Here is an 18790-nt window from a genome sequence, read left to right as displayed (position 1 = left end):
GCCAAAGATGGAAGAGTAAGTCACGAAAAAGTCGTCTTCTTGTAGTTTTCAGGTAGTGATGTTCAAGTGTTTCCGGGGCAAGAGGGTGAATGTGTCAGCTGCATATCATAGCCTGCTCTTGCTCCCTTTTCCAGGATTACCAACCCTATCTCTAAGGTCTGCTTGCATTGAGAATAAACAAGAGATTTGGGAAAAACTAAACGTTGGGTATTCTCTCACCTAATAATTGTGCTGCATCTTTTTACGTACTGCCCCTTTAGGGTCTATTTACTCTCTGCTGCTCACTTGGGATTTCCCTTTTTTATGTCACCGCTCCTCAGATTGAGTGAACCACATAAACAGTGGCCTCAGACATGAAATGGGGCTGCTACTGTATGTTACACTTTACAGAAACACCATTGCCTTAAACTCTTCAAACTATGACTGAGCTGCCAAAATGAGTCACAGCTACCAAAGGGAGGATGACGGGTAGAAGTAATGAGATGTTATAGATAACCAGCCTGATTAAAAGTAGCATTAGTGCTACGGCCTAATCATACTATAGACGACATAAATAAGTGAAGTGAGAAAAACGTAGGCTGAAATGTCGTGTGTCATGGTTTTAGGTGAGGCTTAATTAAAACTGACATTAAGCTGTAAATTAGAATGAACATTGCTTTAGTGTGATAGTTAGACAGGCAATTGTTTTAAATTTATCTTTGATATAATGTAAGTGAAAGCATTTGATTGCAGGTAGTCAGAAATGAGATATATTTAGGTTTTTATCCGACCACTGTGTGTTCTCTGAAGGAAACTATTTCCAGTTTCATTCCTAAACTAAAAACAACTTGAATCGGCCGCGGCATGCTGTGAGTTTGTTCATTATAAATACTGCAGTGGCTGGTGTTGGTGGGTTAACTTTAGAAGCACATCGATGGAACCACTATGCGGTTTATTATCTGAAACAGCACAGCAACTGAGGATATGTTGCTCAATTGTAAAAACAAGGTAATTGTAGTTAAACAAGAAATAATGTGTCAGAAGTGTTGATTTGAGATCATGCCAAATACATCATAGTGTCGGTATTGACAACATATCGCTGAGAAGAACTCTCGCTCTTTAAATTAAATTATTCACAAGTTCAAGTATAATTAACACAGGGGACGAGACACCTGCTAACAGAGAGTGAGACTAGGCGCTCCGTGGGTTTGGAGTACATCACGAGCCATTAAATGCGTCACAGGCCTACTGCTTAAGGTTTCCCAAAATACCACTGAGGAGCGATCTGTTTTAATAAGCCGGTGTCTCAGGGTCCCTGAAAGAGTCAGAGACGGCTTTATCTGTCAGCGAGTACAGCGCCCCGGTTGTTGATACCACATGAGTCTGAGTCACGGTGTTTAAGGAAAACACGTCACATAGTAGCAGTCGTGAGTTTATCCGCCCTCATAGTGAAGAAAATCCAATCATAAGACCATTTAAGAATCATTTTGTGACATGTTGAGCTTCCGCTGGGTTATTGTGCGTCTCTGTAAGGAAACGTACCTTCGCTGTATCCACTCCCCCCCCTCTCATCATCTCATCTTCTTGCTCGCCTTGTAATTTCCCACATTTTCCCCCGGAGATGAGTGTGAACTTTAGCAAACCCTGTAAATCGTCTGGGATTGTCATGTAAGCGGTTAGAGCCGCGGTTAGAGTTCAGAGCGCTCGAGGAAAAACTGTCATTTCCTTTAACGCGGAACAAAATATTTTGAAGCCGCACAGCATTTGCTTCTTAAACGGCTGTTAACGCAAATCACCCAGCGCTTTTTTTACAGTAAATTTAATTCACTGCAAGGTGCTGAACGCTGGCACAAATTGGTTCTTCTCCTGAGCACTGTAGTTATGCTACAGATATCATAACAACAGAGTGCAGTAGCGGTTGCATTTCCCCAGTGGCGTACTTTGTCTAGGATGTCGGGCGAGTTCAGCACCATGGCCAGCTCCGGCTTCCAGACAGGCAACTGAAACATACTGTAATGAGAATGTTCTCCCATTACTGAGTTGGAAATAGCTGAGCATGGTCCGTGTCTGACATATCTCAAAGCTTTGAGATTACCTCTCCTCCCAACTTCTCGTCCTTTGCATAGCGATGCTAAGTGTTTTCCAAAACTAATAAGGGATCATAGCTGGATTTTCACCACCACATGAAACCCCAAGTGCACAAATGCATGCAGAGACACACGCATGCAAAAGTGTCATTCTAGAAAGAGAGGGTCTTTGTCAGTTTATGTTTTTGTATTTTATCAGATTGCTTTTTCACCGTGTGAGCTTATTCTCATTGGAAAGGTTCCCGGCCACAGCGCCCATGATGAAATGCAAGGTGAAAATTGCTCTGCCCTGGACTGGTGATACGAGTTATTACCGGAAAGATCACCAACCACATTTATTTCCCTGAGATAAAAGCTATGTGGCAAATGTCAAACACTGGCTCCAGATTTAATTTCTAGGTACAGCCATGAAGGAGTCATGCACAAATCTGTTGTGAGGCGGCTGGAGAGAGGGTGAGAGTAAAAGCGAGATGGCAAGGCTAAATATTCAAGCCACAGTTGCTCTTCCTTTTGGCAGTAAACCATTTTCAGAGAGTGCTTCACGGTTGTAAAGGCCACTGGAAATAAGAAGATGGTTCTTGTAGTGAATATTCAGTGGTTACTTTAAAGAAGAGGATGAGAGGCAAGAAGTGAAGAGGAAATTAGACGGCAGAGATGCAGGGTTGAGAATTAGGGCATGCTCTCAAAACTGAAAAAAAGAAATGGAGGAAGAAATGTGGTCCCAGTTGTTTCTCTCATCAGCGCCTAATGTGACCCATTCATTTGTCTCCGGACACAAACAGCTGCTGTCACACCAGAGTGTAAACAGACGCATGCATGAAGTGGCTGGCCTGCTGTTCCGACAAACCAATCAGTGGACAACAGCAAAGTCATTAGCGGCCAACTGAGACCGAAACATCTCAGCTGCATGACACTGAGTGGTTGCGCGCGTGTGTGTGTGAACATCTTGTCACCCTGCATCCACATGTGTCACTGTGTGCTCGTTGTTGTGTATCCATGTGTTGTGTTTAAAGCCTTGTTTCTAAGTCTTCCATTTGAAATGTTTGCGGTTGTTATTCATGCATTTGCTCGCTCTTGCCTTTAGGTTGCTTTATAAAGTGTGTGTCTGTGTGTGTGTGTGTGTGTGTGTGTGTGTGTGCTTGATTCAAATTGTACCTACAAGTATGAGGGGTCCCCCTCTTTGTCTATGTGAGTATGTCTATACATTCATTCATTCCTCAGGCTGTGTGTGTGGATCTTGTTTATGTGCCCGGGCCAGTGGTTAGGGCGTGACGGATTGGGATAGGGAGACAGAGGAGGAGAGGAGAGAAAAGACAAATGACCTGACAGCTCTCCTATTCAACTCCTAATCACTGAGGGAGTGCGGAGGCTGTGTATGACAGAGGGAGGCAGTGTTTGTGTTGGGAAGACAGAGATCAGTGGTGTGCGTTGTGAATTTGTGTGTTATGCCGAGCACAGTTTTGCATCAAGCAACTCCACATTTAGTGCAAGAAATAAAAAACCTGATAGGCAATATTCAACAATATGCATATTTACTAGAAAATGCAAAACCTGAACTTCATGAGCGGGAACAGAACATCCTTGTTTACAAAGGACATTTGGAAGAGGGTGAATCCGGTTGAGCTGTGGATCAGAGACCTAGAACAGAGGACCCGGCTTTGTAAGCCAGTATCAGGATTTGAAACCGTCAGTGAGCCAGTAGATTGAGTGCAGGAGCAGAGTGACACCCTGAGTTGTTTTCCAGGTATTTGACTCTGATATATCTGTTTGGAACCTCATTCCATTCTCCTGATTCCTTCTGTTGCCTGTAAGATATGGTGGTCGATGGTTTGGTGGTTACTGGATTTTGTTGCCTTTCTAGTAAACTTTGTTTTGCTCATCTTGCTCAGACTGGAACTTATCTCTGTAACCAGGTTCTCGTGTGAATATACAGAATCTGCAGGCGAGGGACAAGATATTGGGGTCGGAAGCTTTCTGGTGTCCGTTTCTAGTTTGACCAATCACGTTTGAGCAGTCTTTGGTTGCCCCCAGGTAAAGAGTCTGTGTGGAGAACAAAAGAGGTGGAACACATTGACCAAAATGCATATAACACACCTACAAAAAAGTATCGTTGTTTGTGTTTTGTGTGGAGAAATATTGGACTGGTTTGGTCTCATCAGAAAACAATTTGCCCCGGAACTAGTTCTTCCACATTATCGCATTTTAGATTAAAATAAGGAAGGTGCCAAAGTCCAGCAATCATAATGTATTACTTTATCTTTACTACACATAAACAGGACTTAACCTTACTGCTGGTCAAATTAATACTTGGACATTGCTGTGTGTTCTGTTTTTCAATACATTTTAAATAATTGAAGTCTTTGCCAGGGTCTTTGTTTCTTGGGGTTAAATCTCTGCCGGAAACGGGCACAATATGAATAGTTGACGTCTCCCTGTTTTCCTCATTCACCTCAGGTTGTTGTCCCTACGAGAGTTGCAGGAGTAAACAGGACTGCACTACAGAGTCCAGATTAGCTCAAGTGAAAAGGGCTGACTTGACTTCAGGCTTAAAAAGTGAAAGTGGTGCAAGAACATCAATTGGAACTTCCTTTGAAATATAATGAAATGTTAAAGGTGGCTTTATATACTGTATAAAAATTACAGGGTTTGATTTGTTCTGTGGAACCTTCCCTCAGATCAGTTTCGGGGGCGTGTGCATACACATTTCTTTTTGGTCATGACATTAGTGAGAAAGCTCCTTTGCATAGTGAGCAAATGTCTGCACAGAAATGTTAATATGCAGAGCAGCTCCAGAAGTACTTAGTCTCTGGTTTCTTTGCTGCTTTAAGTGGAGTGAAATATTTCTTGACAGACCCCACTGACTCGCCTGCTTTGCGTCGTGAAAAATGACACCATGTCCCTGTGCAGACACTTTGTAGACAGTGAGAAAACATCAAATAGCAGGTGGTATGTTTTTTTGTTTCTCCCCCTGAAGATATCCAGACTGCAAATTACCGTCAGCCGTAAATTCTGTCTATATTAACAACAACATTTGAGTGTTGGACAAATTAAATTAGAAATAAAGGAAACACCTGAAACGAGCAGATGCAACAGTAACGGTTTCAAGGTGGCGCTGTGTTGAGTTGACTTGTGTTCCCAGCCGGAGACATCAATACTTACCTCACTATGTTGCTTTGGCAATCACCAGTAAAGCTGATTGCAGCGATAACAACCGCCTGTGAGCGAAATGGCAATAAAACTGACTTTTCTGGTGATAAACCGAGTGCTGTGAGAGTAAGAGAGAGGGTCGACATGGACAGATGCCATTTTGTAGGTGGAAGAGTAAAAAAAAAAGTCCACAAGTGATTTGGTTCGCACCAAACGGAGGCAGTGACTTCTGACACTGAGCCATGTGAGTGCAACCGCGGCTGGGGTGTAAACTAGAGCATTAATTCACATTTGGAAGTGTTTATATTGCCACCGAAAGTACTACACTTCCTGAAGGTGTGTGTTTGTGTGTGCTTGCAATCTGAAAAGCATTCTGGAGCAGGAGCCACAGTCGTCACCGGCAGGAAAGTGTGTGCGTGCATGTGTTTTGCGAGCTGCACATCTCGCTGTGAGAGCTGGAGCCATGTTCCAGGGAAGAGCCTCTGTCGTGTGTGAGTTTGTTTTTTATGTGTTTGTGTTATCAGAGAAAAAAGGCTGAAGAATGAGTGGAAAGTTATGAAGAGATGCTGAGTGGTGGGAAGGGAGAGACCAAAGAGTTTGTTTGCACATCATTAGAGGGAACATGGAGAAGGAGTTGTGTGTGTGTGTGTGTGTGTGTGTGTGTGTGTGTGTGTGTGTGTGTGTGTGTGTGTGTGTGTGTGTGTGTGTGTGTGTGTGTGTGTGTGTGTGTGTGTGTGTGTGTGTGTGTGTGTGTGTGTGTGTGTGTGTGTGTGTGTGTGTGTGTGTGTGTGTGTGTGTGTGTGCGACTGTGTGTGTGAGGTAGCCACAGGCATAGAAAAGCCTGATAATGAACAAATTGATCTGGTACAGCAGAGAGGAAAGGAAAAAGCTACATGTATTCCTGGTGTCTCCATCTTCCCTCCCCATTATTTCCGAGCATTTCATTAATAAGCATCTGCTCGCTCTATTTGTTCCTCACACCATGTCTAGCGTTGTTATTTTATTTATACCTCTTGCCCACTTTTTCCCTTTACTTACTCTCACTCATTAAATTTGTTTACACGTATAAATTATAGATGAAGACGACATCAAACACAGAGAGCTGATGAGAGAGTGAATGAGGGGGGGGAAATGCCAGACTCGTGAAGGTAGAATTCCAAAATCCGCCTCTCTTAAATTTTCACATTTTTCACAGTTGGAGTTTTTTGTGCTACTTAATTTAAACCTTTGACCTCGTCCTTGTGGTGCCTTGTGTAGTGCAAATGGGGGGAAATATTTGTTGTGGGTTCAAACTTGTTCAGGTGGTTACGTAAATCCAAAACATTGACTACCAGCTTCATGTTACCAGCTTAAAGGGATACTCTAGCATTTTTGGAAGTATTAGGTTGTGTCTGTCCACTAAGGGAATTCAACTGCTGTCAACTGCAAGTGGCAAGATGGTTTCTCCGGTAGTATTTGAAGAATCCAAGCAAATGTGTGAACCATAACATTCAGGACGCAGATGTTTGCCTGCATGTCGAGTGTTTAAACACCAAGCATACCACAGGCCTAATTTAGACATAACTGCAGATAGGTGGTAAGTATAGCATTAAGTCTGGCAACGGTAGGAAACAACAGGGTCCCAACATTACTTTACACATGTTATGAAATGTATAACATTCATTTATACCTAACAAGCTAGCATTGCCAGTTTGCGTTTGGCTGCCCCATATAAGTCAACGCTTTGATTTTGATCCAGTTTAAATAGAATAAAAACAATCTCCACATTTCCATATTTACCTCGAGGAGGCAGGTACTTGAGGCAGCGCCACACATTTTAATAGAGTTATGTTCGCATAGGCTATAAATGGAAGAGAAGATGATGTCCACAGGTTTCAGAAGCCTCGGCTCTAGTGTAGCTTTGAGCAGAAATCCTTTCTTGTTTTGGTCCACGGCTTGTAGCCTACGAGTGTCTGTGTGTGTGTGTCTGTGTGTCTGTGTGTATGTGTGTGTACTGCAGAAAATGAAATCCTCTCTTCTTCTCTCACTGGGCATTTAAATGTCTGGAAAGTTTTCTTTTTCAAATTCAATTTTTCAATATTAATTAGGTCGCATTGCTCCTATGTATTTACAAAGCAGCAGATCGTCCCCTCTGTGGAATTAGATTTTCTCTTTGTCAACTCAGACGTATATATAAATAATATATCCCGCTGTCATCTTCAGTCTCCATCTTTGTTCTTCCTCCCCTCTCCTCCTAAGAAGAATGTTAATGACTCCTGCTCTCACCCACACTTCTTACTCTACACGTCTCATTCCGGCTCCGTGACCAACACGAGCTCGCTTCTCACTGTTGCTATTTGCCCGACCGCATTGATCTCCCGGATACACTTCCCTCCCTCTCTCTCACTGACACAGTGCCGGTAATGAGGTGTGTGTCTCTGCAGTTTGTTTATTGCCTGACTTCCTTCTCCCAATTATGGGATTCCTGAGTGATTGTGCCACAGCAATTATTCCCAGTCACTCTGGGCTCGACTGTCAGTTAAATGCCCAACTTATGGCTGTAAATTCAGTCCATCTTTGGCGTGTTTTGTGTTTGCATATACTCATCTGTTTGGCAAGAAAGGCGCAGGGATCCATCTAAGAACCATCTATTTAGATTTTCGAGCTGCTGTACCCACGACCTCCTCAGGGACCGGCTTCATCTCCTCATTCCGAGCTCTGGTTCTGTGCATCCTCGTGCATTTGCAAATAAAAAGGAACACTTGGAGGCCGCCTTGTGAGTGGCAGCCCATTTCTCTTTTTCTTTTCCTTTTCTTCATCTTTTTAAATGTCACCGCAAACTCTTGACATTTTCCGTCATATACAAAGAAATCTTTTTTGGCCAACTTGAAGAAATAGGCTTTTCCCCCCGCTTACATTCCTTCACTCTTCCTCTGGTGACATTAAACGCTTAACACATCTGAAGCCGCTTCAAGAACATATTAACATATTTCACTCAATCCCTTCAACCCTCCTCTCTTTGGCTTTTCTTCCCACCCGTCTCAACCCATTCATTATTGTGTCAATCTTACCCCCCCCCACCCCCCCATTCACAGTGTTAAAGTCGTCTCCCCACATTGTTAAGACGGGCGTACAAGTGTGAACAAAAATTAGCGACAAATTAAGTAATGAAATTCACTCAAACAATTACATCTCTTTCCTCTCCCCCTCTTTCATTCAATCTCGCTCTCTGTGTTAATTCAGAGAGCTTAATTGCTGGGATTACACTTTTGAGGCAAACAAACAACGAGAAAATAGAAATGGAATGTAATTACTTTCAACAGTTGACTTTCTCTGTCTGCTCCGTGTGTGTGTGTGTGTGTGTGTGTGTGTGTGAGTGTGTGTGTGTGTGTGTGTGTGTGTGTGTGTGTGTGTGTGTGTGTGTGTGTGTGTGTGTGTGTGTGTGTGTGTGTGTGTGTGTGTGTGTGTGTGTGTGTGTGTGTGTGTGTGTGTGTGTGTGTGTGTGTGTGTGTGTGTGTGTGTGTTGGTCTGAACGTCTGAACTGGGATTGAGCCGTGTTCAGCGTATTCAGCTTTTTGACTCTATGATCCCTGCGTGATTCCTCTCTTTGTGTGTTAACTAGTGTTTTGTTTATTATCTTTCTCCTAAGGGAGATGATTTTTTTGAGTGATTAATTTGCAGAAAAGATATTGAGCACAGTCTTGACATTATAGCTTCTCCATAAAAAAAAAAAAAATCTTGCTTTGTGTTTATATTTGTATGAATTTGAGAAGATCACAAAGTAAAAGTCTCCTCCTTTCTTTCTGTTTCTCTCCACACTTAGACAAACATCCCATTCCTCCAGAATGTGTTTTCCAACCACCAGTTCCTCCACTCCACCGTGGACACCCAGTTCATCGACGAGAACCAGGAGCTGTTCAACCTCAAACCCACTCAGAACCGAGCCCAGAAGCTCCTGCACTACCTGGGTCAGTGTATATATAACACACACAAACACTGAACAGAGGCTAAAAGACACACCCTCACTATGTAATTAATATTTTAATCTAATCATTTATCCACATCTCTGATCAAACACCGTGACATTAGCCTTTGTTTTATGAGTATCTGATATTTAGCAGTAAATGTCTGTTGCTGGTTTGACCTTTTAAATAGATGCAGTGATTATAAGGAAGCACATTTCTCCAACAGAGCTATAACTCCATGGTGGGTTCTCCCACATTAAACTCTATCCCAAACTAACTGCATATAACGTAATGTAGTTGCGCTGTGGTGATTTAAGTGAGAGGAAGAATATAATGGATTCAATGAAATAATCAGAAATTCGAGACCCAAGAGTAAAAGCGAGTGCTGCTGAGCTATTTTTGCATAAGATTTCAGTTTATCGACCTTAAGTTCAAACAATGTAAGATAAAGGTACCACTGCTCCATGTACCACACTGCAAGATGTGAAATATATATAAGCTTTCAAGTCCTGGAGTCTTGGAATTTAAGATTTCTCTGTATCTGATTTGCTGAGGCCCTTTCAATCTAACAACTGTTGGAGGACATGTCTAACAAATTGTGACAAAGGTTCAGCTCTGAAGATTTAGTGGCATCTAGCAGAGGAGCTACACATTATAACCAACTGAATAATCCTCACATCTCTAATTCCAAGTGTGGAGGCAAAACCTGTAGTGGCCCTCCGGTAAAAAAGTAAAAAACGAACCTCTCTATAAAGTCTGTGTTTGGTTTATAAGTTCTGGGCTGCTGTGGAAATATCGTGGACTTTGTGAAAGAGGTCCAGTTCCTTAGGGCTCATTCTAAAGTAACAAAAACACATGAGATTATTCACTAATTAAAACATAATTAAGAATATCATACTCATTTTCTGCCGATAGACGTAGAACGCTTGCACACTTTAATTGCCTAAACCCTGTTTTTCTTTTACATTATTTGTTCCGTATGTTAAAGGAATGCATCTGACTTTTCTTCTCTATTTGTATACCCACTTATAGGTCACGTGATGGTAAATGGACCAACTACACCCCTCCCTGTCAAGGCCAAGCCCTCCTCCATAGACCCTGTCCTCCCTCCTGTCACCATGGGTATGTCCGTCTAAAGCAAAGGGTTGATCCACTTGGAATTGTTGTTGAACCATTACCATACAATAATCATGTCACATTATTATTTCATGTATTACATTTGGTCTAAATGAGCAAGGCATTGCCACTTGCAAGGGTTGGGGCGATTTCATTCCTCCCAGAGGCACAATGCTAAAAATGTAAATAGTGGATCTGTCGGGCACTTTGGTTAAAAGCTCCGCCTGAATGACAAATGAGCTGTCGAACAGTCTGATAGCTGTAGGCAGAACGGGCCTCCCTAAATGGTTCAGTTTAGCACTTGGGGAGGAAAAGGGTTTTGGCCCGAGTGCTCTGCTGAGCTGTGAGCACAGCAGTAAGAGGATGGAGCTCCTTGTTTGTGAAGGCACGAGCTCTCGTGTCTCTCACCTTGCTCTGCCCCAGCAACCCTGGAATCTCAGAGGAAAGTCCAATGGCCAAGTTATTTGACATGCTCATTAAGTCACAAAGTTTGTACCTGACAACGGCCTGCATTCTGGAGATATGATCAAAAGTGCATCGAAGGACAGGCTACATCACTTCCTCTACTTAAGAAGACCTACATACTCGTGCCTTCTCACATTGTGGGAAGTAGCTTTGTTTACAATATCTGCTGAACAGAGTCAGATATATTGCGTTTCCTGGACCGTGCCAAGTAATAGACTCTTCCTGTTTTAAGTTTTTTATCGTGAACTAGGCCCAAATCGCATTGCAGAACAAAATCAACATCACATTTGGTCTATGTAGATTTTAAAATAACGATGAGTTCCACTCTTATGCTTAAAAATCTGTCTTCACTGTATGTGGTCGTTCTGTGATGATGCACTTTTTGCCCTTTTCTCACTGCACCTCCCAGAGTTGATTTATTTGCGGGGTGCAAACCAGCATGAATTCACGCAGCTGCTCCTTTTGACAGCGAGCCGGTCGGCTGTATCAATCTGACATGTTCATCAGCGCCCTGTTCTGCCTCAGCACATACCCCAGCGTGCCCGGTAAACATGAATTTATAACAAAATAATGTGAATAATATGAATCATAATCAGGCATAGCTGATCAAATCTGACATCTCAAAAAGCGTGCACAGTGGAATGGAATGAGGAGAGTAGGACAAACCAATCTGCAGTGTTTGGGTACATCCTGCGTGCGAGTGTGTTTGTGTGCCTACCCGCCACTTAGCCACTTATGCAGATGTCGTGTTTAAAGATGTCTCATTGCAAAAAAGCAAACGCACACATGGATGTGTACGCTCAGAATAACTGGTGTTATATCAGCAGACACCCTTTTAGCGCATGCCCCCTCGAACCTATAGCAAGCAGCTGATGAGGTAGTTAAATGTAGCACAGGCACGCACAGAGGCATACCTAAAGCCTAGTAATGAGTTTTGTAATGTGCTTATATCCTTTCTTTCATTCAACGGAGGGATTGAGAGAAGAGAGGGATTAGGTCTGTGTTATTGCACTCTGTGGAGGGACGTACAGGGGCACGGAAGGAGAAAGAGGTTATGAGAGGAGAAGAGAGGGTTTTGGAAGTGTATAATCCCCGTATGCAGAGAAACCGGTCAGGCAGTGGCCGGGAGACGTGGAAAGATAAACGATGGAGATGGATGGTGATGTAGACGATGTGGAACCGAGTCGGAAGGACTGTTACCGTGCACCACCCACAGACGATAGAAGAGCAAAGTTTACACTGACATTGTCATATATCAAAAGTCACATCTAAATATGGAAGGAATCACAAGTAAAGCTACACCAAGGAGAATGGGGATTAAACTTCTCTCTGAACAACGGGGCGATGGTGTCCTGACTCAAAGTGTTAAGGACTCAAAGGCCATTATTTTCTAATTAGGATTTGTCGTCTGAACCGCTCCCTCTGATGGCTGGTGGTTCATCGATGCTGTATAAATACACCTTGTTCCAATTATTGTCTGCAGTTATTTAATGGAGGACATGTAGAGGTTAATCACCAGATGCCTCAGAGTTAGCTTTAGGAAGAATGACTAATAAAAATGACAGACTTCTTTCCCCTCCCTCCCTGTTGTGAGCTGTATTTTCACGTCTACGATTAAAGTAGAAGACTGGCTGGTAGAACAATATGTAACATCTGTGCCTCATCTTTTTTTGTGTAAATCTGATTAACACCAATGGTCTTTAAGTCGTAATCTTCCCTCTTCTCCTTCCTCAAATGTTTTGGATCATCTTTCAACATCAGGTCCCAAAAACAAATTTTCATGTAGCTTTGAAATGAGTTTAACTTTAACACCTATGCCCCTCCCCCTAAACGCACAACCACAAATGTAATGTATTGAATAGTTTTGTGCATCACAATCTAGCGAGCTACATCGCGTCTGTTGGTGGTTGCTGCTCCTGTCCATGTCATAGCCTCCGTTTGAGATGCTTCAGTGTTTTCAAATTAGCGCTAACAGTTGCAGCACATACTCAACTATTCTGTGCTGATGGGCGGCCATTGTGTTTCTTGTCTCACAGCACAGTGGGGGACAGTCACAGGAGTGTTTACAGTGAAAGATACAGTCACAGACATACAGTGGGTGCTGGAGCCCATATGGCTTTATTAACTTGAGGAGCTCCAACCCAATTCAAAGGGAGGGACTCACCTGCAGCTAACACAGGCACTCGGAACAGCAACCAACACAAAGAACAAAGAAACTCAGATCACAAATGTAGTGCGGCCTCATTGTCAGCTCGCGGCGCCATGCAGCCCCCATATGGTTAGATAGAAAGTCATTAATGTCTACCATATTGATGGTTAAATCTCATTTGCATAATCCATCAGAATCTGCCATTTAAAAGGTTCCTCTACACAAAGATAGCAGATATTTACCCAGTGTTCTTTGGAGGTAGATGCAGCTCTGGAGAGTGACAAAGCAAGCTGTTATCACTCTGAGATTGTCTCCTCCACAAATTGCAAATAAAGAAATGCCTCTGAGCACAATAGCTCACTCTATCCAGTCACATCAGCTGGTATTGAGCTGGGGGTGGAGAGCTGCAGTGTGCAGAGAGGGACCAGGCAGGTGAAGAATGTCAAGGGAAGAGGTATGAATTGACACCAGCCTGGGAGGCTGGGAGTGAAGTGAGGGCAGAGGAGCTAGGGAGTGGGAGTGAGGTGTTTTCAGTGCAAGAGAATGTCTGATTGTGTTTGCAAGTGGGTCAGTTGTCAAGCACAGCAACCGCGTGGGACTTGTATCTACTAATTTTTGTTTTTTGCTCTGTACTATGCGACACTCGCTATTTTGTATTTTTTTTGGAAAATGTCCCATGCATAAAACACCCTAGTCTCTGGAGTGATGCCCCATTTCTTCCCTATTGTTAAGGGGAAGGAAGACTGAGTATAAATAATTCCCTATGTGCGCAGAGGGGGCTACATGTGTGTCGTGTGTCCCCTTGTTCTCTGTGTTCTACACTCGATAAGTTCAAAGTGCCTGTATCTATTTGCTTCGGCAAAGTGATTTCACAAAGCTCAACAGAGCTTATTTGTGATTGCCTGAGTGGAGAAATGTATCTACATCTGTGTGTGTGTGCGCGCACGTGTGTGTGAGAGCAGTTCATTCCACTCATGCTGGCCTTAGAGACAATTACAGCGGAGATCATTTGTTTTCAGGGATGAGGTACAACAATAAAAGGTCAAGAGTGAATATTCAACCACGCAGAAGGAGAGGAAGGGAGATGGAGGGGAAGAGAAGGCGAGGGACAGCGGGTTGGAGGGTAACTAAGCAGGCAGAAAGTACCTCATTAACTAGTCTAATTGATTGATGATTCTTCACACCCCAGCAAAAATAGATCCCAATCCTGCTTCCAATATTCTAGCGCCCCTGGTTGTGTTTAATTGCGAGTCAGACACATGAGAGGAGAGAGAGAGGATTTTAAGAGGAGGCTGGTTATAGCAGCACACATGGAGCGAAGTGTAATGGGTTTGTTTTGAGCACCATTCACCTGTAATAAACTGGAAATGCCAGTATTTGTCTTGGGGATTTCACACCGATTGTTTTTATGCCTCCGTCTTGAGGCTTTAAGTGGTGAGGATATATACTCTGCCACTGTATGTGACATCACAAGGCTGAAAGCTGCAACACTCATCAAGTCATGTCCGACACTTCTCATCCTGGGCTCCTCAGGGGAGTGGAGCAGCTCTTTGCTTTCATGTTTATAGTTCACCTTTTAGCTTGAATTACTCCTTTCAGCTACATGTCTCCCTGGTCCCACACTGAAACTTCTCATCTACTATTGGAGGAAATCACCTACACACGTTTTCCAGAGGATGAATCTGACTTTGTTGGAGGTTTCCTCGAACAACAGCATGAGGTTTACATCTGTGGTGATGAGCAAAAGTGTCTCAACAACTTTTTGAAGGACCAGCAATCACAACCGTGCAGACATTCTCATCCCCCCTCGGGCTGGGAGCTGTCTTTATAAAACTAAAATATTATATGGAAATATACAAAACAATAAAAAAAAATGTGTTGCTTCAGTGTAATCCATCTGGAGCTGCCTTCACACTTTGGAAAAAGGAATACAAATATGTGCCGCACTCAAATTTACAGCAACATGACAGCTGGTGTCGTGAGAAATGTGAAAACCCGAAAGCAGGATCACAGGCCAGATAAGGCTGAGAAATGTTTAATATGGGCAGAAAGTGCAAAACGCAGCTGCTGCTGGCAACCGCACAGCACCAAGCTCAGTCAGTCGGATCTGTTGGTTTGCTAAACAGTAGCTGTTTGCTTTATATAGAACACACCGTGGCCCAGTGAGTCACCGTCAGCAGGACCAATCCGACGGTTCTGTGTTAAATTAGCCGGCTGCTGAGTTTATATTCCTTTTCTTTTATAGATGATCCACTCGAGTTAAGGGTGGTTGGAGCAGCAATGAAAGGAAACGGGGTTCGCCTCATTAGCGGAGGTTATGACGACCGCCATACTTGTTAAAGGCGCAACATATGAGAGACGCCGAGTAAATAACACGAGTTTACCTGCTTGTCTGGGGTCTTGTTAAAATGGTAACATCGTTTATCTTGTCCAGACACTGAAGAAGTATCTACCGTCAAATACACTGCTTAAGGTTCTAGAGATAAAATGATGCTCTCATACTTTGGCCACGCATAACATATAGAAAGAGTTTTTTAGTAAGTGTTTGGATATATTTTCTTCAGATTGAACATTATGAAGTGTGCATAATCTGATGAATGTGGTACATTTTAACCATTGGACATTGATTTCTCACAAACAACAGTTCTCTCATTTAATTCTCTCCCTCTGCTCACGTTTCTTCCTCCTCTCCTCCACGTACAGGCGACCCTCCACTAGGTTTCCGCGACGTGCTGCTGAACGATGGTCCCGAAGGATTCGCCAAGGCCGTGCGCGCCCACAAAGGCCTGCTCCTCATGGACACCACATTCCGGGACGCTCACCAATCGCTCCTGGCAACCAGGGTTCGGACCCACGACCTGAAAAAGATCTCGCCATTCGTCAGCCACAACTTCAGCAACCTTTACAGCCTGGAGAACTGGGGAGGTGAGAGTTTTAGTGTGTTGAATATGTGACTTGATCATTTCGAATATTTTTGTCACGGGGAAAATGTTCTGAACTCTGCAAAACTCTCCAAATTTCCATCTCCTCAAATCATTGAAAACTTTTTTTCAAGCGGTGTGGGGTCTAGCAGAAGCAGGCAAGGAATTTCAACATGCTTCCATTCTTTATTTGAGGCTCAGCTCATCATATTCTGGCTCCTTTCTGAATTTTTTAATGCATAGTCCTGATATTGATCTTTTCATCTGGCTGTAAGTAAAAAATCCTCTTCCAATCTAAATGGCCATATTAGTTTTGGATCCTCGGACCCATAGGAGTCTATCAGCAGCAGGTATATTGGAACTTTGTCGTCTTAATTACAATAATAAACGTTAAAGGTTATAGATTTTTAATGGGACGGACTTATTCTATCACAATACCACATGATGAATTAAAATTCCTGTAATATTTGATCTCATACAAGCAGCCCTTTAAGAATGGCATTAGTTTCCTTCCTTCGATGACCATTGTGTTAATCAACTCTTTGTTAGATATTAATGACTTTTCTTCCCATTGTCGCCCACTCTTGCCTCAGACCTGCACCATGTTTCATTGTTGACAGTGATTGTACCTCACTATTCCCGTTTCAGTCATTGAAAATGAGGAGCCATTGAAAATGCATCTCGATTCTCCATCTCAACTCCCCCTAGTCACTCTTCCGCAGCTTCCCCTCGATAGACAGTGATTGCACCTTTCGCCCGCTCTTGCATGAATGGAGAAAACAACGCGTTATTGAAACTTCTTGAGGCATGAACAGTCCAATAATGTCCCCGTATAATATGCAATTACTCTGAAATTGGCCCGAGAAGGAGAATACGTGCTTCGTGTTTGAACAGTTGGCAACAAGACCAATTATCAACACTTCTTGATAAGGGGTCCAAAGTGAAGTGCAGTTGTTATGAACTGGTTTCAAAGAGTAAATTCATTTATGTGGCTCAAACACTTCCGTCATGCGCATTTGTGGAAGAGATACGACCAGTGCGCCTCTTGAGGTTGAAACACTTCATTTGATGCTCAATTATAGTCAATTGTGATTGTGCTTGTATTACTGGGAATGAGAGCAAACATAAGAGACACACAACAACAAAAAAATTTAAATAAAGCATGGGGGTTCTTTTTCATTGACACTGCTGGAGCCAGTGAAACCTCTTCGATGCTGCAAATCCTTTCTGAGATGAAATTCCTGCTGATCATGGAGCACCGGTCAGGAAGGAGAAGTAATACATGTCATTACTGTGGCACTTTGAGCTGATCTCACATTAGGCACCTGTCTGCTCCTCTCGTGTTTGAACAGATAAAAGGTTACGGCAAAAGTAAATCATGCGGGAGACTTTTCGACAAAAAGGGCTTAAACTCCTCCTGACTTCCACCTCCCAGTTTATCACCGGGTTATTGTGGGACTGACCAGAAAAGTAGTTACACCTAAAGTCAATCTTTGAGGAGAAAATGAATGAACTTGGTTCCTCTTCCTGGAGGAAAGTGCTGAATAGACACCAGGAAAGCTCCTCGTCCTGTGTGGTTATGTGTGAGCCAGCCCAGGAAGAGGAAAGAGCTCCGATTAGGGCAAATTATTCCTTTTCCTTATCATAACAATTTTTAACATGTGAAACCTTAACAAGATTAACACCCAATTCCTTTCACCTAGACCCGAATAAATGTGTTTACCAAATGTTGTTACCATCATTTATAATTATGCAAAACCCGACCTCGCTGACTTCTAAGGATCCTTCCACTCTGCGGCAGCCTCACTGGGCTCAAACACACTTCAACGGGGGGGGATCGTTTGTCTTTCAAAATCTGTCATAAACCACCTTTTAGGAAATGTGAATCTCCAGGCACAGTCAGACACGTTTTCCTCATAAAAGGGCCCAAACTGAGTTTTCCATCGGGTTTTCTCACTGAGAAATAGAAACTGTGCAAAACAGTCGATGCATCCTGCAGAGAGCCTGATTTCAGGCCGTTTAATGGTTGATCATTAAAGATGTTAATTTACAAGGAGTTTCCTGTTTTCTGAACTGAGACTTCTAAAGGTTTTTCAAAGTCTAAACCATCAGCTCATTGAACTAAATGCCAGAGAGACGCAAGCAAGGCAGTGGGGTAAGATTTTCAAAATTGTTTCATGGAGTTGTATTATGCTTTAATAGAAAATACACATTTAATAAGTTTTGAGCCAGAACAGAGAGTTTACTTACTAACAGTTCATAGTAATGTCTCCAGCTCCTTTTGAATGTTTCAACACTATTTTCAGTATACGATGTATGAAAATGGACAGAAACCGAGCTGACAACGTGTTGAATGTTCTTAACTTTGGCAAATGATGCAGTAAAAGCTCAAAGTAAACACTGCAGAGTCATCTTCTCTCTGAGCCCAGTCCAGTCCTGAGAAATGGCACGAGAAAAGTGAGTAGGTTTTTCTTTGAGTCCTCCTCACAGAACTCGTGTCCCTCCCTCATAAAGCGCTAATGTCTGAATTTGCGTGGGAGGAGACTTTTGAAAGCTTCTTTCAATAAAAGAGCTTGAAGTTTTAACAGTCCTTTGTGAATGTGTGCTCGTCTCCCGTTCGTACGAGGACGACAAGAGAACATCAGTGGAATCAGATGTAAAACAAGAGCTGGAGAAGTTTTAACACCTCCTGACATAATGATTCTGTAATGAGCTGATAATACGAGCTGCGGAGCATAAGATTCATTTGTCTTTCTCGGTTAAAAGTTGTGTAGTGTGTTAGTGTGTGAATCCTCTTGAGGCGGCAGCAGCTCCTTCTTATTGAGTGAGTCAGAGAAAACAGAATGGGACTCTCTCATAATTATTTAAACACTTAAAGGCAGAATAACTTCTAGAGATATCCCCCTGACACCGTCCTGGGACTTCACAAGTTTGCATTATTATAGTATATTTGCATATCTTCCTGTGAAACTACATCTTAAT

The 18790-nt window shown here is 42.8% G+C and overlaps 1 protein-coding gene across 1 annotated transcript in view; it reads left to right on the top strand.

The window, feature by feature from the left end:
- Positions 1-18790, top strand: part of pcxb (pyruvate carboxylase b) — a 269473-nt gene that overhangs the window by 202235 nt on the left and 48448 nt on the right. Inside the window, exons 13-15 of the mRNA XM_061066418.1 lie at positions 9016-9160; positions 10190-10279; positions 15591-15812. Coding sequence (XP_060922401.1) covers positions 9016-9160; positions 10190-10279; positions 15591-15812 — 457 coding nt within the window. The remainder of the gene's footprint in view (positions 1-9015; positions 9161-10189; positions 10280-15590; positions 15813-18790) is intronic.

The sequence above is a fragment of the Limanda limanda genome, chromosome 22 (assembly GCF_963576545.1).
Source record: "Limanda limanda chromosome 22, fLimLim1.1, whole genome shotgun sequence".
NCBI lineage: Eukaryota > Metazoa > Chordata > Actinopteri > Pleuronectiformes > Pleuronectidae > Limanda > Limanda limanda.
This window is presented reverse-complemented; position numbering and strand designations above follow the sequence as displayed.